Here is a 25,142-nt window from a genome sequence, read left to right as displayed (position 1 = left end):
TACTTAATGAGGTCCTTTGCAAATCAGTGAGACCCAATTTCAAAATAAAGAATAAAAAAATAGGGCTGGGGGTATAGCTCAGAGGTAGAATGCCCCTGGGTTCCATCCCTAGTACCAAAAAAAAAAAAAAAAAAAAGAATAACAGATCTTTGGTTTTAATTTGACAGATAATAGGGAGTGGTGCGGGCTGCGGCAAGCCAGAGCCCATCTGTGTAGTCAAACCTGGACAGCTGCTTCCAGGTGCTGGGCAATGGGGGTCTAGAGCCCCTGCTTTATCAGGAGAGGCTCGACACCTGAATTTTTCTGAAAGTTTGTCATTTACATATTTTTTTAAATGCTCAAACCAAACACAATTATCTTTGGGCCATATCTGGACTTGAAGTCACTAGTTTAAATGTTTTTATCCTTTGATTTAAAGAAAGTTTAAAAGATGCCTTGTAGCTGGGTGTGGTGTAATCCTAATACTTGCGAAGATGAGACAGGAGGGTCACAGGTTCAAGGCCAGCCTCAGGAACTCAGCGAGGCCCTCTGCAACTTAGACCCTGTTTCAAAGTACAAAAATAAAATAGGGCTGGGAGTGTGGCTCAGAGGTAGAATGCCTCTCTGTTAAACTCCCAGTAACACACACACACACACACACAAACACACACACACACACACACACGCCTCGCCCATGATGCTTACCCATGTCAGAACTCTCTCTACAAATCTTTCAGATACAGCTGTTCAGCCTCCAATTAAAATATCTTGACTATACACACACTCCCCATGACAAGAAGCTTGAATTTTACCCAAACATGGAACTTTCTTGCTACTTTTTTTATTTGTTGCAGTGCTGGGGATGGAACCCAGGGGCATTCTCCCTCCAAGATATACCCCCAGCCCTATGATTTTATTCTTTATTTTGAAACAAGATCTCACTGAGTTGCAGAATGCCTCACTAAGTAGCTGAGGCTGCCCATGAACCACAATCCTCCTGTCTCAGCCTCCCAAGTACTGGGATTACAAGCGTGTGCCAGCAAGCCCGACGTTCTTGCTATTTATTATGATAACCCCAAATCTACTCTCAGCAGCTTCTCCCTTCTCACCCTCCTGCCATTTGGGAGAAGCTTAACAACTCAACCTTGTCTCCCAAGGCCTGGCAGTCTCTGTGCGGCATGAACTCAGGGGCCAGGCCGCCTGGGCTCTGGTCCCAGCAACACGGCTCAGTACCTGGATTACCCGAGGCATGGCGTGCTCGAGCCATCTGTGCCTTGGTTTCCTTATCTGGAACCCAGGACAGTAACAGTATCAGCCTTATACACTCTGACAAGGGTTAAGTGAGTTAATATATTAAAAAGTCCTGAGTTAAGGCAATATAAGTGTCATCATCATTTTCTTCTTCCCAGGTTAAGCCTTTCCAGGGCTCTCCACTCCATGATTTCTAGGGCATCCACATTCTTTTGCCTCTGAAGGCTGAGCCAATGTGGCTCCCATCATCCCCCTCTCCTGGTGTTCTCACCCTTGCATAAGTCCTTCCTGCTGAAGGCAGGCAGGGCACATGGCGTGCTTTCAACGAATAAAACAGGGCAAACGTGGCAAGATAGACACAATTATGTGAAGGCGGTCACATTAGGCAAGACTGCAATGCCGAGACTGCAGTGCCCCTCTTGGGAGGAGACTTTCTTTCCTGCTGGCTCTGAAGTAGCAGTGAGCTGCCACCCAAGGGACAGCTCGTGAGAAGCTGAGGAGCCAACAGTCGCTGAGCCAGCATGTGGAGCTTCCTAAGTGGAGTCCTGTCTGGATGAGAGTGTGGTCCTGGCGCCATCTTGGTTTAGCCTTGCAGAGCCCTGGCTAGGCACGCCCAGGCTCCTGACCCCCAGAGATCACCAGAGAGCAGACATGTGGGGCTGTAAGATGCTAAGTGGGTGGTGGTATTGTCACACAGCCACTGATGACCAGCCACAATGGCACCTCTCCCCTCGGGAGCCTACTTTGGAAACTCTAGGACATCAGTGGCCTGTTTAGGATTGGAGTCCTGGAGCAGCTGTGAGTATCAGAGCAGATGGTACTTCACACACTGCAGGATGGTGGCCATAAAATAATGTCATTGTTTTCCTATTTGGCGCAGGAGAGCAAATACTTTTTTTCTTTTCTTGTAGGACAGGGGATTGAACCCAGAGGTATTGTTCCTCCAAGTATTTTTTATTTTTAATTTTTGAGACAAGGCCTCACTAAGTTGCTGAGGCTGGTCTTGAATCTGCAATCCTCCTGTCTCAGCCTTCCAAGTATTGAGATTACAGGTGTGCATCACCACACCTGGCCAGAACACCACACCTGCTCCTACGAGTGCAGGGCTTGAGTCTCTACTGTGTGCAAAGCATGCGCTGGAAATTGTGAGACAGAGGAAGATAAAACTAAACCAAACCAGGCTACTCACATGCTCTGTTACAGGTGGAGGGGACAGGAGGGACCAGCCAGTACAGCTTTGGGTTGCTGAGACTTGTTGGAGACTCCATGGCTGATAAGTGGGGCAGAGTTGATGCTAGAATCGTGTCCTTAGACACCTGGCACAATGTTCTTTCCCCAAGCTAAAACCTGGCATTTTCCTCCTTGGGAGAACTACAAGATTGGCACTGTAGTTCCAGGTGAGCTCTTGGTGTCATGTGCGCTCAGAGGCCCCCTCCCTACTTATTTTATTTTTGGACAGATGAACTCCCCCCTTTGGGTCTCAGTTTTTTCTATAAGAAGAGTTCACAATGCCTACTCACCAGAGGGTCCTGGGAGGCTAATCGGATATTGCACACAAAGGGCATGGCTTTGAGCCAGTGGCAAAGTGCTTGGCCCCCTCCCATAATTATGTTCTTACATGAGGATTTAAGACACTCAAGCACCGATTGTGCATGCAGTCATTGGGGAAACATTTATTGACGACATGTGCCTGATGTTTCCCAGCAGGTATTCTTCCTAGATGCTATGGTTTGGATAAGTGCTCCCCAGGGCCTGTGTGTTAAAGGCTTAGTCACCAGCCTGGAGTGCCACTGGGAGAGGGTGAAACCTTTAAGAGGTGGGGCCTAGAGGGAGGGTCTTAGTTCACTGGTGGCATGCCCTTGAAGGGGAGCTCAGAACCCCAGGCCCTTTCTCCCTCTCTTTTTGTTTCTCAGCTGCCATAAGGTAGTCGTTTCCTCTGCCACACACTCCTGCCATGATGTCCTGCCTCACCACAGACCCAAGAGCAACAGGGCCAGTGATTATGGATGTGGCCATAATCTGCTTCATTTGAAACCATGAAGCAAAATAAACTTTTTTTCCTTTAAGTTGATTACCTCAGGTGTTTTGTTACAGTAAAGGAAAGCTGGCTAACAACGCACCAGATTAAGATTACCTAGTAGAACTTCAGAGAAGCCTCCCATGACCTTAACTACAGGAGCCCCCTACATATTCTGCCTTGCACAGATCACCGTGTTTTACCACCTGCATTGCTTTGGATGTACTGAAATGGCTTGTCCATCTGTTTGCATGTATGCGGTCTGGAGCGCAGGCTCTCTGAGCTCTCAGAACAGTGACCACATCTGTCTTCTCTGCTGTTGCCTCTCAGTATTTAGATGCGGATGGAACGAATGACAGAACCTGTCTTGCTTTTGCCTGTGAGACTTGGCCGCAGGAGGAAAAAGGAAAAATCCAAGGAATTTAAACCACTTCAAAGACCAAAAACAAAACAAAACGAAAAATCTCCAAAGACAACATTCTAGCAGGAGACACTCCCGTAGACTTATTGGGTACTTTCCACGTCCCAGCTGTGCTGAGGCCTCTCATTGAAATCTTACATTGAGTGTGAGCTATCACATTGAATTCTCACATAGGCCTTAGAAGACAGGTGCTCTCTGTACCCATAATTGATAGGTGAGGATGCTGAGCTCTAGAGAATTAAAATCTTTCGCATCAGAGCACACATAAGATGCAGAAGTGGGGCTGGGAATTCAGGCCCCGGAACCAGATACCATCTTCCCATTTTCTCTAAGACAGCTGTCCCTGAGGGAAGGTTATGTAATACCTATCCCAAAACACGGGCTTTGGATTGGACAGACCTCGCTGACATCAGCACATGGGTTGACCTTGGACAAGTGACCTAATCTTCCCGAGCCCCAGTTTTCTCATCTGAAAAGTGAGGATAATGAGGCCTGCCTTGCTTAGTTGTGGATTTGTTAGTTCAGAACGCATTGCTGGGCCTTGATCAAGGTGCTATGGCTAGAGTGGCGAGCAAGACAGAGCAGGGTCCTGCCCTCAAGGGCCTCCTCCAGTCTAGCTGACTAAGACACTTAACACACACAGAAGCAAATGAGATCTTTTCAGAGGGCCATAAATATCGAAGCCAAAAGAAATCAGAAAAAAAAGGTCAACGGGAGGCAGCAGTGACTGGGGACAGTCATGCCCCTCAGCTGGGACAGACCTCTCTAGGAAGGTGGCATCTGTTCTGGTTGCTGAGGAATGGGCAGGAGCTGGCAGGCCAGGGGCAGACCTGGGGAGGGAGAGAAAGGGCTCAGGGCCATGCTGGGTCTGGGCTAGAGCTTGCAGTGGGAATGTGAGGGAGAGTAGAAAAGAGAAGGGCCATCCTAGCAGTGACCTGCGAGAGCTGGTTCCTCAAGGGTGAGGCATTTATAATTTACCCATGTGCACCAGGGATCCAGCAGAATTTTGAGCAGGAGAATCATATGATCTGATTTCTTTTTCCTTGAAATTGGATAATTTTGTGTTACTAATACCTGGCCTATGGTAGGTTTTTTAATAAGGCATAGCTATATCATTGTTGATTGTCCCTAGGCACGGCCACCAATCCTTAGGCCTACAGAAGCTGTGTGGCAATGCATTCCTTCATTCCGGGTGCAAGGCACCTGGTACACCTACCTACAGAAGCAGGGGAGGAGTCAGAGCAAATCCTAGCCCCTTTGACTTCCTCTCCCCTCCCCTCTCCTCTACAGGTCAGATGCCAGCTCCTCTGCCAGGCCCAGGGGCAGTCAGGGCAGGATGGCCGGGTCCCCTCCAGCTGGCTCCGGCTCCAGGCCTCTGAGCCGCCCTCACGCCCTCACGGTGCTGTAAAAATGCAAAGCATTTCAGCCATTTTAATTACTGGGTGTTGCATAAGCCAGCAACCAGTTCATACAAAGGAACAAAAGACAAAAAATGATTTTTCAGCATGCCTCAGCCTCTCCCCTCCTTCCCCCTGCCCCCAACTCCAATCCTGGGCTCTCCAGCCTTGAGAAGCACTCCGGCTATGCACAATTTCTTTCAGTCTGTTGATAGTACACCAAGGTCATCTTTTTTCTCTAAGTATTTGAAGCAGAAGTGGTTCCAGCTATCTTCAAGCAGTTTGGAAAGTGAGTGGGCATATTCCTCCCTGGGCAGGTTATCTACCAATGGGTTCCACATTGTACCTAATGGAAGCGTTGTTATAAACTAGAGTCCAGCAGGCAGTGGGTCAGTCTGGACACCAAGTTGGGGCACTTTTAGTTCCTGAATTTCAGAAATAGCTTTACTTTAAGGTGCTCGTAAGGTACATACCCCAAACACAATATTCAAGCAACACTCCGGTGGTGAGAAGAACTATTTAAAAATTTGCAATGTAATTAGGAAATTCTCCATGCTTCCTGATTCTAATTTTCTAATAGCCTCTGAACTCCTTCTCGACTAAATCTAATCTAACAATCTGTTGAGGACTCACTGTGTGTTGGGCATTGTGCTAATGTTCAGAAGTGAAAACTCAATCAACTCTGGTAAATCAGCATACTTTCTAGAGAGGGTCCATGACACAGTTTGGCAATCCTGGTACAGAGTGATGAATTTCAAGTCAGATAATTTCTGATGGGTAATGCCCAGCTCAGGTGGGAGGTTAGGGCATTTATAGGAGACGGTGCCTAATATTTTATCGATAAAAATATTAACAGTGGCTATTCATTGACACTGACTCTGTTTCAGGCATTCTGCTAAATACTTTTCTGTGTATCATCTCATTTTCATCACAACTCTGAAGTAGCTAAGGATGCTATCCCATATTACAGATAAGGAAATTAAGGCCCAGAGAGATTCTATTTTTGTTCAAGGTCACAGTTAGGAAACAGTATCAGTATACTTGTAAATACTTAACAAGTAGCTCTACAGGACCAACGCCCTGATTTACAGTGTCTGCCAATCTCTGTAAATACTCTCCATCATGGCCAATCTCAAGTTACCATTGTTATATCATAGATTACAGAGTTGGGAAGAATGAGCAGTATTGCAGCATTATGAAATGTTTCCACCATGCAGATAACAATACATGAATATACTCTGAAGAGGATAAGAATATTAGGTAATAAAATACAGAAGACCCCCAAGCTGACAGTGGCTTGATTTATGATTTTATAATTTTTCCACTTTACAATGGTGAGAAAATGTTATTTGTTCAGTAAAAACCACACTTAAAATTTTGAATTTTGATCTTTTTCTGTGCTATTGATATATGGTATCATCCTCTCTTGAGCTGCTGGGCAGTGGGGTAAGCTGTGGCTCTCACTTGGCCCTGCCACCACACGAGTGAACAGCTGACACCTGCAGTGTCACAGTGTGCTGTGTCTCTAAGCTCCGATATACCTGATAGGTCAGTATATCAAAAGCATTTTTGGCTTATGGTATTTTTCATCTGTGATGGGTTTGTTAGGGTTATCTGAATATAACCTATCAGAAGTTAAGGAGTAGCTGGAATTAGGAATTGATGAGTTTTACATGTTAATTACCCTAGACCCCAAGATGATTTATTTAACTGTGAGTTTGTATCAGATTTTTACAATGGCTATGTTTAACAATCAGCTCACAGACTTCTGGCACTTGTAACAATCAGATCGCTAAGTCAGCGTGAGTCAGCTTTCGTTGCTGGGTCACTAGACATGCATTCCTCAGCCCCCAGGTAAACAAGTGTGGCCAGGCAGAAGGACCAGAGATAGTCACGGTCAAGGGAGAAGTATGAGCAGAGGCTCAAGGCATGGCTTTAAGAGGAAAGAAAACCAGTGCTGCTTGAAGAACGTTCTTAACCAATCTCGAGTGCAGAGAGAGAGTAGTGCGGGGACAGGGTCAGACAGTGAGCTTCAGACTCCAGCTCTTGCAAGACTTAACTGCATGATCCTGGACCAAGTTACTGATCCTCTCTGTGCTTTCTCTTCTATAAGATAAACATCATAATAACAGGCTCTCCATCACAGAGTTGTGAGAATTAAATACATTTATACCTATCAAGTTTGTAGAACTGGATCTAGCACCTAATCCATGCTCAGTCAATGTTATTTATTATCTGGTCTTTGCAAGTACTTCTGTGAATTCATGTTTGTCTCCATTTTATAAATCAACCACATATGCTTAGAGAGAAATTTAGTAGATGGAGGGAGAGAAGGCTTGAACAGATGTCCTGACTCCCATGCCCACCCCAAGGGCTCGAGAGCATTTTGACCCAGTTACGTATCATTCTCCAGAAGGGCCTGCTCCAAACATAATACCCTGCAGAATGCTTCTTCTGGCCACACTTAATCATATTTTCATACCCCTAGATTGGTGGGTACAAGGCATTCTGGTGGCGGGAACTGGGCATGCGCCTCTCTCATCCCTCACTTTCTATGTGTTTACCTTCTCCATGAGGAGGCGGGGCCGGGCAGCTGAGTTGTTAGATGCATGGGCTCTTGCAGCAAGCTGCACCGGCTTTACTCCCAGCACTGTGGTTCCTTGGCTATATGGCTTGGAGCAAATCACTTCATCTCTCTGTATTTGACAAAAAGAGATGGTGATGATAATCTCATCTCCTTTTGCTATAAGGATTAGTATAAATTTGTATGTGAACCACCAGGAAGAATGGTTGACATCCAGAGGTACTTCCTAAGAATTAGCTAGTACTCTCCAGTTTACATTTTCTCCTCTTCTTCCTTTACCCAACTCCCTTCTCTGAGTATTAGTGACAGGATCAGAGGGGATGTGGGAATATGCTTCTGCTGAGCACAGACCACTCCCTCCCTCCCTCACTCACTCAACCACAGGCTGCTTGAGAGCAGGGCTGGTCTCATCCACCTTTATCCCTCTAGGCCACAGCTGCACATAGGATCTCAGGAGAATTTGCTGTATGCCAGGTACCACACTGCTCGATCCTCCTGAGAATCCCAGGAGGTGAGAATCTCTCCTCATTTACCAGGAGGCATCTGAGACACAGGGAGGTCAAGGCGCTCATTCAAGGTCACAGTGAGAAGTGAAAAGTTTTACAACCTTTATGAAGCTTTTCTGACGTCTCGGGCCTGTGTCCCTAATCTTCATGTCAGGTTACCTTATAGAACATTTCCCTGGGAAGTGTTGCAAGATGGAGATGATCAGATCTAACCTCCTGGTTTTATGTTGAAAGAAAGGGGGTTCACTGATGGGCTCAAAGTCACACAGCTCTGGTGATGTGTAGCAGAACCGGACCTGATATACAGCCTCTATCCCATGTGTAAAATTTAAAACAGAAGTGAAGCCATATTCAGTAGCTGTTAAAAGAACATACTGATCAGCATGCCATCAGCTTGTCTCCGGGTTGTGCCACCCCCCTTTTTTGTGTAACACGAATGTAATTTTTCTGTGGCAATTTTCCAAAGTCCCAGTAAAGAGGGACACACCCACACCCCCAGAAATTGCCGGCCAAGTCATTCTCCTGCCTTCTCTCCATGCAAACCAGACAAAACAAGCTACCTCTCACTTGCCTGTGGATCAAGCTCCTTTCCTGACCTGGGGGTGGGGGGGCAGGGGCTGTGTCTCAACTGCTTGTTGTATCATATTATGATCAAAGTCTCTGAGCACTGAGTGGAAACCCCAAAGACAAAGAGGAAATCACCCTCATTCCAATGCTACAATGCATGGGTGGGCATGGGCACTCTAAAGCCTCTAGGAATGAGTGCTGGTTTAGAAGGATCTCTGAGTCTAAATCACAGCTCCACTACCTCCTGGCTTGTAAGAAATTGGGCTTGTAAGTTAACTTCTTTAAGCCTTAGTTTCTTGACTTGCAAATGGGCATAAAATCACACCTATTATTTAGGGCTGTGGGGATTAGAGAAAATACTGTATTACGAATGTCTCTTCCATAGTAGATGTTTGTCTAATGTGAGTTTTCTTTTTCTTGTCTTAGAAATTTTGTTCATCTTGTCATCTCATTGTAGCTTCCTATCTTGATGGAAATAACTATTAGCTGAGTATTTCTCCTGGGCCCAGCACTGCATGAGAAAAGCCTGGAGACAAGCAAGAACAAGTGATTCTTCTAGAAGGTGACAAAGTATTAAGGAGCTGATTCTTCATCCTGCTTCTGCCAACAAACCTGCATGACTGTAGAAAAGCCCACCTCTCCAGGTCTGGTTCTGTGTAAGTAAAGAGGCTTGAACTTGGTGGCTTACAGCTCTCTTGGCACGGAGTCCCAAACACCTCCCTAGTCTGTGGTTGGATGACCCAGGACCATGAGCTCATGGCACATGTGTAGCTCTTACCACAGTCATTGTTTTCTTATATCTTTCTCTCCTGCGAGGTATGGGGATCCCAGAGGGCAGGTCTGAGCCTTGTTCATTGTTTCATACCTGGTGTGCAGCATGGAATAGCAGATGCTCCCTCAGTGTTTGGGGGTCATTGTTTGGAAGATATTTGGAGGCAGGCAAGAAGGCAGGAAGGCAGGAAAAGAGGGAGGAAGAGGAGGACTGGGAACCGCAGACTTTTCCCTCAAGAGTTTATGATCACACTATGCTTACCAGCTGGGGAGAAATAGAGAATGTCAGATAAGTGGTCATGATGAAGGGTCCCTCTTAACTTAGAAAAAGAGTTGTCTGACTTCCAAACATGGAAACCATAAGTTTATGTGCCATGCGTGTGCTCAGCCATCTGTAGCAGTAAATTAAGGCACAGTAGAGTTTGAAGACCTGGGGATACTCAGAACCCAGAGTAGTTGATCTGAGGGCAACTACTGTCAGGTGACTACAATATGAAATGTAGAAACCAGGCAGAAGTGCCACCCTTCTTTCCTTTTTGATATTTAAATGGGCTAGTTCATGAAACCTGGGAAGTGGTTCTGGTCCTGGCCAAACTCTGCTCTGGATGCAAATCCATCACTGTGAAGAACACCCATCATGGCTCTTGGCTACTCTTGCATCCATGCGCTTGGGGTGGGGATTGACCACCATCCCAGTCAAGTGACAGCTGTCATGGGAAGAAGAAAATGGGCAAGATGTCAGTGATGGAGTCTTCCAGGAAAGTTTCTAGCTACAATCATCCCCTGCTGAGAGGGCCCTCTGTGATCCCATTGGACAAAACTGTTGTCATCCAGGATGTCTTCAGAGATCTTTTTGTTAAATGCAAGGTCCAAGGGGAGGCCAAGGTTAAGTTCAAAGAAAAGTACAAGACTGGCAAGAACAAGTGGTTCTTCCATAAGCTTTGGTTGTAGATTTTGTTTGCTTCAGTAAAAGATTCCTGGGGGGAAAAAAAAAAGTAGAAAGCAATGAACTGTAATATTCCCAGGGAAGAAATGGCTAGGGAAAAGGTGGAGGAGTGGCTGGTCTTGAGCAGAGAATAGAGAAGAGCAAAGAGCCCATGGTTGGCATTGGGTGGCCAGCTCCTTCACTCTTCAAAGAGAGGGGCTTTGGCCGGTAGGCGCTGTCACTCTGTGGCAGAACCTTTCCTTCCATCAAAGGGAAAATTCCAAAGAATCTCAGCTGAAGGCCCTTCTGATGGTGACCTCAGTCCCTGTGCTCTGATTCCATACCCCTAGAAGCATTCTTCCGAGGAGAAACTAGCTTTGCATTAAGCTCTCTGTAATTCTCAGAGAACAATATGGGGTCATGTTGACATGAATGCCCTGGTCTATGTGACTATCTCATGGGAAACCAGGACAAATGGCTTGTGGTTGGTATGCTGGTCTCCTATGAATCAGCTGTGTTCCTTGGGATTGCTCAACTCTGAGAGTTTACCTCAGTGAATATCTGGGCCCAAGAAACTGGATTCTAGAGTCTCTGTGAATTTTGAAGGTGATACTGACTAACTCTACCCTAACCCTCTTTCCTATAATTCATTGTTAGTTTCTTCTTTCAAGATTTGTTAAGACCCTATTATGTGAAGATGCTAGGCTTGGTATCAGAGAAGCACCTAGGTTTAAAAGGCTGTCTAGAGGAGAGTCAGACATATCAACTACTGGTGATTGGGTTTGGGAGGTGCCTGTCAGAAGTCCGAGGGATCCATTGGTGCAGGAGGGGAACGAGAGGCATGGTGGTGGGTCAACTCTGCTGCGACAAGGGCAGGCTCAGGAAAACCTCCATGAGCTGGTGACTCCAGCTGATTCCTGAAAGATGATTATGTGATTCTTGGAAGACAGGCGGAGCAGGTGCTGTGGAAGACCATATGAGAGGGTGCGGGCTGGGAAGGAGGGCAGTATGGATTCAGAGAGAGGAGGAAGGAAAGGGCCTGCTGTAGTGTAATTGCAGAGGCGATAGCTGTGTCACAGTTGGTATGGCTGGTGCCCCCTCTAGCCTGCAGTCTATGTCCACAGGAGCAGGGAGATCACAGAGAACCTTGCAGATCTTTGGATTATAAGGCTTTGCTCAGAAAGCCATGGAGAATGAGAGAATCACTTTTAGCAAAGGATAGCATGGTTTCGGATTTATATTTGAAATGTTATATAGGAGCAGTAGCGCAAATGCTGAATTTGATAGAGAAATGACTGTGGGCAGGGTTACCAACTCGGTGACTACTGGAGTTGTGGGGAAAGGATTCACGAGGGTCTGATCCAAGTAAAAAACCAGAAGAACGGAGAAAGGGATGGCCAGAAGAGATGCAGGAAGGAAGGATCTATGGGACTCAGTGGACAATAGTGTCATTCAAGCAAATGGGTAGCCCTGGAAGGGAGTGAGGAGAGAAGATCATGAGTCCTGGACAGTGGGAGCCTCAGGAGGCCATGTGACCTCCAGCTCACCTTGCCCAGAAGGAGGCTGGATTAGAGAGGACAAGAGAGCAGAGGGACATTTCTACTTGCAATGTCCCTCCCTGTGCACAAAACACATGGTATATAGAAAGCAGGGGAGCCCATGAGAGTCTACAGGAGAAGGAAGGAAGCGAAGGATGGAAGGTCACTGACATTTTAATGTCAGGAAGAGCCCAGAGAGTCTGCCCAAAAGATGGAAAATGCAGTAGAGAGGCAGAAAGCAAAAGCCCAGGGAGAGAAAGGAATTTCCTCAGCCAAGTGGAAAGAAGGATGTGGCCAGAGGTGTCAAATGCTCTGTGGACCGTCCTCATAGGGCAGGGTCCAGCAGTTCTGCTGAAGAGGGCTCAGGTGCCTCTGTAGAAACATGATCTCCAGCCCAACCAAGTCCATCCCAGGCCTTCCCAGGGCCAGAAACACCGGCAGAGACAACTGTGCGGCCTTCAAAGGAACCACAAAGGAGCTACTCATTTTTAGAGAAAAAAAAACACACAAACTCCAAGGGCATAAGGAACACATTAAAACGAGGTCGAGGCGGAGACGTTCTTGTCCCTCCACTTCATATTATACTTCACAGAAATAATCAACTGCTGGAGCACATAATCATTATAATAAAAAAATAGGAGCTGGAATATTTAATTCTGCCTCCCATTTCCCACCACCCCAGAAAACACAGGACATAGAATGTCTCTACCCCACACACATGTGTTTTCTGGCTTAAAATACTTGGGAGTAGCTGCCCGTGGAAAGAAATATGCAAACCCCAGGATTCACGTGAGCACAGCCAGAGACTCTGACCGAGGGGTCTTCGCTTCCCCAGCAGGGCTGGGGGAGAGCCTGAGCAAGAGACACCCTGCAATTTTACTGCCATAAAATTGGTTCCAGATGAGAACAGGGAAAGGTGTTCCCCCCTGCTGGTGCCAGGCACAGAGGAAAGCTGAGGTACCTACCATCCTGGGCTCATAATAGCCCACTGCTAGGCAGCAACCCCACGGAGGGGCTGGCTAGGGCTCATGGTGCTGGGTGGACTAGGCTGTCGGTTGCCTGGAAAAGGCTATTTTGAATATAATGACTTTCACATGGACTGTGGGTTTGGGGGAGGCAGTGTGGCTAGGGTCTGGGGGGAAGGCGGGAGGGAGGCAGAGATGCTTCCCGATGAGGCAATAGAAATGACCCACGCCTCGTCAGCACCTTCTCCAGGTGGAATTTCTGGCACAGTGGGACTGTGGCCTCCTCTGAGGTACCCCCAGACCTCCCCATGGTCCCCCAAACCAATGATTCACAAATATGTCGCTTCCCAAGAGAACCTCTCCTCCTTGGGTTGACATGTGGCCAGCTCAGGGGTGGAGGAACTCCGGCAGCTGTGGACCCTGACGGGATGTTGACTGAGAGTTTTTGTGGCCATCGAGGATGGGAGGGGTTAGCTTACCCCACTCCGCTGCACTCACATCCCACTGAATTGTGTGGAATGGAGTCTCTCCCAGCTTAAGAAGACTACTGGCAAAGCCAGCTGGCTGAGAAAATGGGCGTTCTCTGGCTTATAGCGCCCCCTAGCACTGACTAGCGGGATAAGGCTCAGTGAGCTCTCCAAGGATCTACCTAGTATGAGCAGTGCTGGCGCTGATCCTGGGACACATTTCACCAGTACTAACACTCAATCCCTATCCTCAAGGGGCTTGAAGTCCAGGAAGGGAGACAGACAGGTAAGGAATGACATTAGAGTCAGCTAAGTGCTATAAAAGAAAGAAATACAGGATGCATTGGCGATAAAAGGGAAGGCAGTCACCCACAGGTTCCTAGAGGAGGTGACCTCTAAATTGAGAGCCAAAGGATGTGCAAGAGTCCAGTGAGTTTTGGAGACATAAATGCATGCTTCTTGACCTTTTAATACGCACAGTCCAAGAGGCAAAAAGATAAACAAGTAACTAAAATGAGCTCTACCAGAAATAAGACCCTCAGTCTCTCCTCTGGCTTTTTTTTTTTTTTTATCAGTTTTCATTGAGATTCTCTGTTTTCAGCTTTGGGTTTGAAGGAGAGAGCAGGATGGGAGCACACTAAACATCCATTGGTCTTCAGTCTTTGGAAGACTTTGTGTCAAATCTGCTCAAAGGGCAAGGTCTGTCTTTCCTTCTGAAACCACCACCTTGTCCTCAAGAATTTCCCATGGAATCACACTTTTTGAGCCAAGGGGGAATCTTGGAGACCATTAAATTATCCATTTCATACAATAAACACACACACTGAGGCTTGGACAGGGAAGGTGATTTGTCCAAGGGGCAGGCACACAGCTCTCCTGTAGCAGTGATGACAACAGATCCCTGGGCTTGATTTCTTTTTCATCCTAATCTTTTAACCCCAGCAAGAAAGTTTTCATGCATCTCTTTTCCAGAGTTATGCTTGGAATGTTTTCAAAAGGCATTAGATAATAATTTATAAAGGACAAAAAATAAGCACCTGAGAGAGAAACCTCTTAAGAGTATAGCAGTATATCTGGACTGATTGGTTAAATGAGTTCTATGCAACAGAGTCTATTATCATATAGAGAACCTTTTAATCAGTGGAGGTAGAAGTTCTCCATGGCCTGGGCACTGTCCCAAGAGACTGACACAGATTCATCTGCAGACCTGAAAAGCAAATCCAGGATCTGTGAATGGCTGGGGTTTTCAAGGCCAGAGTGGACATAGTAGGTCACACCGATAGGCAAGAGGCCTGAGCCCCAGGAATGTGTGAGAACCAGAGAAGGGATCGGTCACCGTGACACAATCCTGGCTGGGCTACTAGTTGACCACAGGTCTCTGGGCAGGTTCCTTCACTTGTTTGAACTATGTTTTTCTTACCTTAGAGTGAGGATAGGGAGTCTCTGAGGTCCCTTTTATGACCCTTAAATGTAAAAATAAATAAACACTTCCCATAGACTCTAGATCCTATAATTTGATAAAGAGGCATGGCCTCACCTTTTTCTAGAAAAGTTCCACCAAGAGGAATAATAGGTCAGCCTGGAGGGTTTGAGGACAGGCCAGATGGGTATTGAAATTTCTTCAATTCATTCCAGATTTCTACATTGATCACTGAGCTGTCCCAAGAAACCAGGAGAGCTGGCTAGTTCTTACCACTAGCTCCAGGGCCACCCCCTCTAGCTCATGAGCTGAACTTGAAAAAGCAGTTCTTATAAGGTCCCTGAACATTGTAACATCAGGACGATGGCCGCAAAGACTGCCTGCTGGAGGGACCTACACCGGGACTCACGGGAACTCCCCTTACAAAGGCGGGAAGCGGGGAACCATCTCTGCTTAGGCATACATTAGAACTTTGTACTCAAAAGGCTTTTGGGGTGCTATGAACTAAAAAAAATGCTGGAAAAGAAGAGAGAGGAAATAACCCCAAAGACATGTCTATTGCCTTTCAGCTAGAAAAATAATCAGATCATGCCTGCACATTCCTAACTACTGAGCTGCCAGAATCCAATGCTTCAGATGGTTTCTGGGAGGAATCTACTGCAGGGTGCTCAGCAGAAGGCCTCGGCCTGATACCCACATCTCAGGCAGGGCTTTTTCCCTGGAGAAAATCTTGGCACCGTGGACAAAACCGACTGTGAATAGAAAGAAGAGAAGAGAGGCCCTGTACCATATAAGATGCTTATCCAAAGTGGATTTGGCCTGGAAAGTCTCATAAAACCTTCCACATGACTGGCACTCTGAGAGTTTAAGCGAATCTCCTAAATCCCTCACCATGTCCTCATGCAACCTGGCTCCTCCAAGTGGCCTCAGAGTGTCCATTGCTCTGGAACTCTAAAGACCACACTCATCTTCCTGAGACCCTATTTTTTTTCTCAGAAGGGTAGAAAGCAGTGTGGCCAAAAAGCTCAGACCTAGCTGGGCGTCATGGTGCACACAATCCCAGTACTTGGGAGGCTGAGACAGGAGGATCATGCAGGTTCGAAGCCAGCCTTAGCTACTTAGCGAGGCTCTCAGCAGCTTGGTGAGACCCTGTTTCCAAATAAAATATAAAATAGGTCTGGGAGTGTAGCCTGGAGGTAGAAAACCTCTGGGTTTCACACACACACACAAAAAAAAAAAAAAAAAAGAAAGAAAGAAAAGAAAAGATCAGACATTAAAGTATTCTAGTACCATGCTGAAAAGCACTGAGAGAAATAGTTCTGAGGGGGTGAGGATCGGCTGTAGTGAGAGTTAAGGAGGGGAGGTCTTAAAACCTGAGTAGGGGACGAGACACAGATATGGAAGCTGGTTTCTCTTTGCTATCGCTAAACTACTTAACACGGAAAAAGGCGTTTAAGAAACATTCTTGGGAATATCATCTCCCCCGACAGTTTTTGCTGCTGCCGTCCCAATGCCCCTTGTCCAGGGTGCAAGCTGAGGGGTCTCTCAGGAAGAGAAACTTGCATTTCTCTCAGTCACAACTTGTTCCAAACTTTCAGCATTTCTATCACCTAAATATACAAGTCTCCTTCGAAACAAGATGAAGTTGGAAAAGGGAGAGAGACAAACGTGTAGAAAGATGGGAGGCCCCAGCTGCAGAAGGGCATTTGAACAGGGAGACTTAACTGCTGTTGAGGCCCAGGGAATTAAATGTCTTTCTTAAGACAAGGACCATGGGTGGTGGTGGGGGGAAGGGGTGAATGGCGCTCCTGGATCATGGCCAGGTTGCTCCACCTTCCTGGGCAGGGACAACCAAGTAGAGAAACGGAGCTCAGAGAAATGCACAGCAGAATCAGCATGTTATTTAATAGTACGGATGGTGATTATGTTTGTTATTTACAATCACTAAGCTGCCCAGAGGCTCACTAAGTCATTTTGGATCTTGGATAACTCTCCAGCGTCTGTTTTTTCAACTTTTGGATCAGTTTGCCCAGACATTCCTTTTTGAAGAATGAAGACCCAACTGCTACCTGGCTACCACTGCTCTGGTCCTTCCTACTTTTCTGTCTTCAAAGCAGCTCAGGCCTCGCACTGGCTGTTCTCCCTGCTAGCCAGAGTGCCCTCTGCTGCCTGTGATCCAGCCAGGCTGATCCAGCCAGGAAACCACCTCAGACAGCCTCTTCCTCACTACCCTCCAGAGCAGCACCTTCCCAAGTCATTTCTAACCCATGGCTCTGCTCAGCTTTCTTCAAAACACAAGAATCACAGAAAATTACCCGATGGCATTTCCAGGCAGCAAGGGCTCTATCTTGCTTCCAGTGTTTGTTGAGTGAATTCACAACTCTGTATTTGCTACCGGTGGGCTCAGATAAACAACACTTTATCATAGCCAGCTCCAAAGGGCAGATGACCTCCTCATACCGAGGAAAGTAAACAAGACACAGGGAAGGAACAAGAAAGATGTCAACCAGCAGGGTCTTTCTCCCGGGTTTCTGCCCTCTCCAGGAAAGGTGGGGTGGACCCTCAGAACGGGTTGTGCTAGGGTAGATGGATGGGTGAGTGTGAGTTGATCCTAGAGGTTGGGGCGGGTGTGGGGAAAGGGTGCGGGTGCTGCCCAGGGCCAGGCAGCCCGGGCGCGCCCAGCCCACCCACTCGCGTGCCCGAGGCCACGTTATTCCCTAAAAGGATCTGAACGGTGGGGGGCCCCGCCCCTCCGTCCCGCGCCCCGGCCCCGCCCCCTTTTTGGAGGGCCGATGAGGTAATGCGGCTCTTCCATTGGTCGGAGGGGGCGGGCCCGGGTGCGGGCGGAGGGGGCGTCCCCGGGGCCGCGCTATATCCTTTGGGCGGCCCGCTGCGGGGCACAGGCGGCGAACAGGCATCACCGCGGACGACTGCGGCTCAGGCTCCGGCTGCAACACCGGACACCATCTGCCCGCCGCCCGCAGAGCCCAGCACCTCCCGTACTGTGCTTCGCGGGGCACTCGCCGGGCAGCGCAAAGTTGCCCTGCACGGCCAGGCGGGGAGCTCGGGCCGCAGCAGCCCGGTCCGCGGGAGCTCCGCAACTTTGGAAAGGCAGCAGTAGTTCCAGCAGCGCACGGAGGACTGCCGCGGTGATGAGTCCCTGGCTCGGGCTCGTCGTGCTTCTGGGCAGCTGGAGCCTGGGGGAGTGGGGCGCCGAGGCGTGCACATGCTCGCCTAGCCACCCCCAGGATGCCTTCTGCAACTCCGACATCGGTAAGCGTCCCTGGGGCCCCCGACCCCGACCCGTGCTGCAGCCAGAGACTCAGTTTCCCTGGGAGAGATCTCTGCCAGAGCGGAGGAGAGAAATGGCCAGCAGAGGAATCCCCCGGGGAACGAGCGAACCTCTGGCAGCCTTTGCTCTCATTTTAGGGAGTGAGGTCCCTATTGCTTCGTTTGACATCTGGAAAATTTCCCCACCCGCTACTGAGGGGGAAGAGCCCGGGGAGGAGGGCAGGAGCCGGTTCCTAAAACTTGGAATGCTCAGTAAAGTGCTGGGACGTGGAGTAGGTCTTAGAAGTTGCCAGCCATGTGCACGGAGTCCAGAAGAAACTTGGGAGTATTCTGGGTTTGCCTCCTGCGCGCCCTTGGCGTTCATTCTTTTCCTTGAGACCAAACCCAGTAGCAGGAATTCTAAGCAAATGCAAAGGAACCTAGCTTCTTGGCACAGCCAAGTTTCAGGGGGATTTCGGGGCGGGAGGTGGTGGTGTTGGAGTAAACAAGGAGAGTAGAAAGCCGCAGTTGACCATCCTGGAGGAGGAACTCTATTCCAGAGTGCTGATAGCAAGCAGAAGGACCACTTATCGCATAGTTGTGAAAATTCACAGTAAGGCTTTTAAAAAAAAATGTGTTCAGGGTGGGGGGAGATGAGCAGTAGAAAATAGATTTGTCACCTTAAGAACAAAGATGCCAAGGGTCGTATGCTGGTGACAGTTCTAAACTGGACTTTGTGTCTTGAATTAGAGAGATGGGGTGATAGGCAGAGGGCCCTGATAGGTATCCTGGGAGAACTTGTTTGTGCGTTTGGGTGACAGTTGGGTTTGGAGGGTCAGCTCTGGAGTGTAGCTGGAGAGCATCGCTCCCCTCCTCTCCAGCTCACTGGTATGCGGTCCTGTATTCCTGCAGCGTGTGTGTGTGTGTGTGTGTGTGTGTGTGTGTGTGTGTGTTGTGCACACACGCTGGGCGGTGGGTGGGACATGGTCCAGCCGCCCTCCGCTATGTCGATTCAGAGGTAAAGAATGGAGTGTGTGTGTTTTAAGTAGAGTCATAAAGGGGAAGGAAACTTTCCACTGGCTCTCGGGCGAGGGACTCCACAAGTGTGCTGTGGGGAGGAGGGGAGGAGGCTGGGGGGGGGGCTGCAGAGCTTGGAAGGGGCACTGCCAGTGGGCCTGGCTAGAAGTGGGGGGGGGGTGGCTGCGGTGGCCAGAAGGTCAGTCCAGTTGGCAGCTGAGGGTGTATGTGTGACCTGGGGTCACCCTTGCTAGAGGATTCCTGGGACCTCAGGCCGACCCTCCCCTCTCCCCTGGGGACTGTGGCTGGCCCCTGGCTTTGTAGGTTGCCTGGAAGGAACCTTTGGGCTACCTGAGACCTGGGAAGGTTTCCTCTTTCTCCCCTGAGTGTCTGCACCCAGATTCCACTTGGCCTTTCTCTCTTCACCCCAGTTGGTGACTTTCTGCCTGCCCAGTGCTGCTGAGCTCTGGTTTTGCTGGAACGTACACAGTCCGGAAGGCCAGCAGGTAGAACTGGGGCACACGCACAGACACCGGGCACAGTCCTGCTTTAGATGGGTGTGGGTGTTCAGCTGGGGATTTTGGTGTATGGGGGCTGGAGAGCCTCATCCCTCACCTGGCCCTTTTCTTTGATGTTTCTACCCTGGAGGTTCACCGGGAGAAAGTGGGAACAAGAACCCCATGGACCCTGCTTCCAGCAGGGTCCGACCAAACCCCACTGACTGCTTAGTTTTCCAGTTGGTGTTCCTGCTGTGAGTCTGGGCTGATGTAGCCCATTCTCTTGTAATTTCTCTGGATTTAGTCGAGATATCTCCTTCCTCCTCCTTTGATTAACTTCCCAGAGAAAAGCCGAGTTACCAAGAAGTACCCCAAACCCAGAACACTGTAGCAGCAAAAATTAAAAAAAAAAAGAAAGAATGAATCTTGGATGCTCTGGCGCAGATCCAGGCGCACGCTGCCTGGGTTTGGTGCACTGCACTAGTGGCAGGGATGAGATAATGCTTTTAAAAATGGGAGGTGTGGGTGTGGGTGTGGGCTGCGTGCTTGTTGACCTCTGCGCCTTGCTGCGCACCCGGCCGTCCGGTCCTCCGGTAGGTGGCTCCCAGCTTCCCTCGCTCATTGCCTTTGTGATTTCCAGTCTGGATGAAAGTCCTTCCCAGTCCCTCTCTGAAGGAAATATATGTGGGAGCTCCTTATTCCACTTGACCCTGGCAACCCTGCAACTGGACGCTGTAGCCTGCTACCGCTGCTCCAGCCAATTCTACCTTCCGCTTCCAGAACCTTCCCAGCTGTTCTCTGTTCCTGGCCAGGTGCCACGTTGCCGGGGAAGGGCCCAGCATGTGTGGCTTGGCCCTCCCTAAGGCGTCCCCTATGGCAGTTCCTCTCCTGTCTCCACATCCACAGGTGTCACTTTTCCTTTCTTCCCCAAAGCCCAGGGGACCTGTGCAGCCCTCTGGGTGAGGAGGAGTTAAAAGGTGTTTCTATGGCAACTCCGGGCCCAGCACCCTATCAAAGTGTTTAGAAGAATAAACTACATGCTGGCTTATGAAACACACTGTGGGGCACAGAAAGGGACTTGGCAGCAGCCAGGATGACTGTAGCCCCCTCCCCACCAATCACAGCCCCTGAAACTCTGGACAAAACCTTGACTCTGGAGGAGCCAAGGAGGGGGCTGGGCAGATTCTGCTCTGGCGCCCTGTTCAGTTCAGGAAGGCTGAGCAGTGCCAAGAGCTTTCTGAAAGTTGGAGTGTGTGTGTGAGTGTGTGTGTGTGAGTGTGTGAGTGTGTGTGTGTGTGTGTGTGTGTGTGGTTTCTGCAGGGATGGTGGGGGGGCAGTGGAGAGCATTTGGTCTCAGAAGGCCAAGCCCTTCTCTCTGTCCCCTCCCACCCTTTGCAAGGAGCCCCGTGCTGTGGGATGGAGGGCCAGAGCCTGCCTTTGAGCTTGTGAGGAATTCGAGCAAGTGGGGCTCAGCTTGGGGGCCAGGGCTGCCATCCCTAGAGGATGGCCCTGGATATCTCTGAACTGTTTTGATAGGGCCCATTGCCAGCGGATTCCTTTAGTATCAGATCTGAGGTGGTGGTTTTTAAGCAAAGAACCCATTTGCAAAGAAACCAGATCTCTCCCCTCTCACTGCAACATGCACTTGGGCCTCAACGCTGGGCTTGGAAGGAAAATAAGAGGATCAGAATTTGGAGAGGAGCCAGACACCTGGTGGGAGTGGAGAGACCCAAGCTATCAACATCTTGGAACCCCTGCAAAGAGGGGGGCTGCTATCGATCTGTAAAAGGGAAGGGACATGTTGAAGTCCCCACCTGGCTGCTGGTGCTTCACAATCGCCATCTCTGTCATCCACCCAGCAACCTTGAGAGTAGGTATGGCATCCATACCTATGTCTTTCAGACAGAAAATATGGAGGCCAAGAGAGGTTGTGCTTGCTGCAGGCCATTCGGCTAATAAATGGTGAGGCTGAAATGCGTTCTGAGTGATGCCCATTTTGCAAAAATAACTTTCAACTTGCATTAGCCCTTGATATCTAGGGCAGGCCGAAAGCCCTGGGATGGAGAGGGACTGGATGTGAACATTCAAAGAACATTTTTTTTTTTTTTGCAAAGTTTTCGTCAAAAGTTTGAAGGTAGCCCGAATGGCCAAAGGTTTTAATTAACCATCATCTTTAGGGAGGGAGAACTTATTATTATGGACTTGTTATAGAAGGGAAAAAAAACCAAAGGGGGATAATTTCTAATGTTCTGTGGCTATTAAAACTGGAGAAGACCTTTATAACTGTCAAGCCACTTACAAAAAGACTGCATCTCACAGAGACCTGGGAGAAGTAAGGCTAATAGAGACAGACATCCTGGGGCTTTGAGCCTCACCCACTCTATGGGGCTGAGTCAGGGCTCCCCATGCCTGTGATGGGGAGGAAGCCAGGGGACTGGGTCCCAGCTAGCCAAGGTGCCCCCTGACAGTTCCTGGTCCCTTTCACAGTCCCTGGAGAGATAAGGCTGGAAAAGTGGTGCGGAAGAGGCATGGGTGGGGAGATGTTTGTTCTGCGGGAACAGCAGGAACCATTCAATGCCACTGCTGAACGATGCATTCCAACAGGTTCATTAATTAAACACAAAAACAACAACACAATTCTCCATTGCATTGAGCTTTTACCATTGCAGCCAGAATGGACAAGAAGGCCCCTTCTTCTAGCCTTTGTCACAGTCAGCTCCTGGGTGGCCTCAAGAGGCAGTGTGGGGTGGTAGAAAGGCCACGGCGGGGGGGGGGGGGGGAGCTGGGCTCAGATCCTTCCTCTGGGCCTTGTGGCTGTGAGGGCTTAGGCGCCTTAGTGGATGTCTGTAAGCTTTACTTTCCTCATTTATAAAAGCAAGTGTATAAATCTTTTGGACCTCCTGAGACCTCTGAATCTAAGTTACAGTATTATAGGAGTATATTCTATGTCCATGTGTGTATCCATCCGTCCTTCTGTTCACCTAACCATCCATCCATCCATCCATCCATCCCTTTCTCATCTATCTTATCTACCATCTAACTGTTTAAAATTAGAGAAAGGTGAAGACATTTGGGATCACTGCCTCTAATTTTAGTCCCTTCTCCAAACCTGTTCCTCCATACGCATTTCCATACATAGGTGCCCATAGAAAATTTAGAGTAGCTCCTTTTCCCCTTAGAAACGTGAATCACAGAACAGTACTAAATAGTGGAATACCACATATAGTATTCTGCTTTTTTTAAATTTAACAGTGTGATCAGAGATCTTTCTCAGTTAATGTGCATGCGTCTTTCTACTTCATCCTTTTTAGGGACTTGTAAGAGTTATTACCGTGTGCCAGGCACCATTCTAAATTATTAACATGCATGAACTCATCTGATTCTCTCAAAACTCCTATGAGGCAAGTATACTGGTGTTATTTTTACTTTACAGCTGAAGAAAAGGCAGCATAGAAAAATCAGGTACCTTGTATAAGATTGTACAGCTGTTAAGCAACAGAGCTTGTATTTAAACCTCTGTAGCCTGGCTCTAAGATATCTCCTTCTGTTTTATGTATTACATACTTCTGTATTATATATTATATTGTATTACTACATTATGTTATATATTACATGTATATATTATTATATACTATAATATCATTATAAAAAGATGACATCCCTATTGGTATATGTTAATTTATTTAGCTAGTCCCTTACTGAGCCCCTAAGATTCTAACAAGTTTTCCTCCTTTTAAGGAGCTGGAGCTAATAGTCATGGTACAGTTTTGTCCTCTTGTTCATGAGTACTGATATTTCTCTATGGCAAACACGCAATTGAAATTATTGCACATAGGGTGTTTTCAGGGTCCCTGCTGGTTTGCCCTGCAGAGCGGCCGTGTTGACATGTTCTTTTCAGATGTGCAGCGGAAAGGCTGTGGGGCCCTATTCCAGCCCAGAGCTGCAGATACTTCCTGGCTCCTCTCAAATGGCAAAACAATTAAAAAAATTTTTTTTTTTTTACTTTCTGAGGTTTTTTTTCCCCCCTTTTTGTTTACACCTTTGTCTCTTTGAAAGGGAACACAATTAGGGCCACTTAGACCAAGTGAATGGGATCATTTTTATAGGCTGAGAGGAGCTTATGCCAGGAAAGTCTTGGCCCTTGACCTGCTGCAGCTTGGGAGCCATTCAGTTGGAGATGGTGGTTTTAGTTTTTGCTTTCAGAGTCAGCATTGGGCTTTTTATTTCACCAAGTGGTTTGACCTTGGGGTTTTACATGCACTCAAATTCAAAAGTATGTGTGTAAACACATATGCACAGGATTTTGCTTTCTGACTCAAAGATGTTCCCTGGCTAGGCTGATGGTGGCAGCAAGAGGGACTTATCCCTTTCTTTCTCTACCCACCTCGTTTCTGCATTTGGTTGGTTGGTGCATGGATTAGGCCATGAAGGTAGCCTGGTAAGACTGAAGCTGGGTGGGCCCCAGCCAAGGAGACTCTGGGGTCTTGTCATTCCTGAAGCTGGAAGGACAGACTTAGGAGAGCCTTCCACAGTCCTGGTCAAGACTCTTGTTGGGACTCTTGGTATTTTCAAGGGCCAGCGTGGACTTGCCTCTATCTTCATTATCATCTCCTCACCGGTCCTTCCTGCTCCAGGCTTCATAGTTTTCCTCTGGCTCTCAGCCCCTATCGTGCCCTCGGTTTTGTATAGCCTCATTAGCTGCTCATCCTCTGGTCTCACTTGGTCCCTCTCTCCTGCCCACTCTCCGGCAGTGGCATCAATCAGTCACACCATGCCCAAGTTTCAAATCTGCTTCAGAGTACCATTTCCCACACCCCTCGGCCCTATTTTATTTTTTATTTTGAAATAAGATCACATTTAGTTGCTAAGGGTCTTAGTAAAGGCTGGCCTTGAACCTGTGATCTGCCTGTTTCAGTCCCCCAAGTATTGGGATTACAGGCATATGCCACCACACCCAAACTCAAGGATCATTTTCTAGAATAAACTTTCCCTTCAGTAGATACTGTGTTTGGAAGAATTACCCAACACAACTTTATATGTTGAGTGTTGATTATTTTTCCATTAGAAAAGAAGGTAGAAAACTACATATGTGAGCAAATGAATTTTTGGACTTAGTTAATAGCAGCCCTAAGGAAGGGAGCTTGGTGTTTTCCTAAGTCTAGGAGCTTTCTTACAGATTACTGATTGTATGATTTGGGTGATATTACTGAAATGCGTAGAGTAGCTCAGGGACCCCTTAGTAAATAGTACTTTCCATTTTCTAGAGGAGGTAGCAGGTAACTGATGTGTCCTGGTTGAAGTGAGTCCCCATTCAGAGGAGGTAACAAGGGTCCAGGTAGTTGTTTTCTCTTGCCTTCATCTCCACTGGGCCCGAGCAGTCAAAGTATTGATTCTAACTAAAGGGAGTCACTCAGTAGCACTTGGCAGGAGGCCACAACGTGTCCGTCCCAGCTGTGGTGGAACTGAGAGGTCTTTTTCTCTGTTGCTAAGAACTCAGTATCTGGAGCCATGAAGGAGGCCTGGAGAACCTTTCCTGACCCATTTAGAAGC

General features: G+C 48.0%; 2 protein-coding genes across 2 annotated transcripts in view; one reads left to right on the top strand and one right to left on the bottom strand.

Annotated features, from left to right (window-relative positions):
• The window catches only part of SYN3 (synapsin III), a gene marked incomplete at both ends in the record, with an annotated part of 421,001 nt that overhangs the window by 223,048 nt on the left and 172,811 nt on the right, over window positions 1-25,142 (bottom strand). The window lies entirely within an intron of this gene.
• TIMP3 (TIMP metallopeptidase inhibitor 3) overlaps window positions 17,961-25,142 on the top strand; it is a gene marked incomplete at both ends in the record, with an annotated part of 49,447 nt that continues 42,265 nt past the window's right edge. Inside the window, one exon of the mRNA XM_080706236.1 lies at window positions 17,961-18,081. Within this exon, the coding sequence (XP_080562362.1) occupies window positions 17,961-18,081 (121 nt within the window). The remainder of the gene's footprint in view (window positions 18,082-25,142) is intronic.

Source organism: Muscardinus avellanarius (assembly GCF_963383645.1).
Source record: "Muscardinus avellanarius genome assembly, chromosome: 11".
NCBI lineage: Eukaryota > Metazoa > Chordata > Mammalia > Rodentia > Gliridae > Muscardinus > Muscardinus avellanarius.
This window is presented reverse-complemented; position numbering and strand designations above follow the sequence as displayed.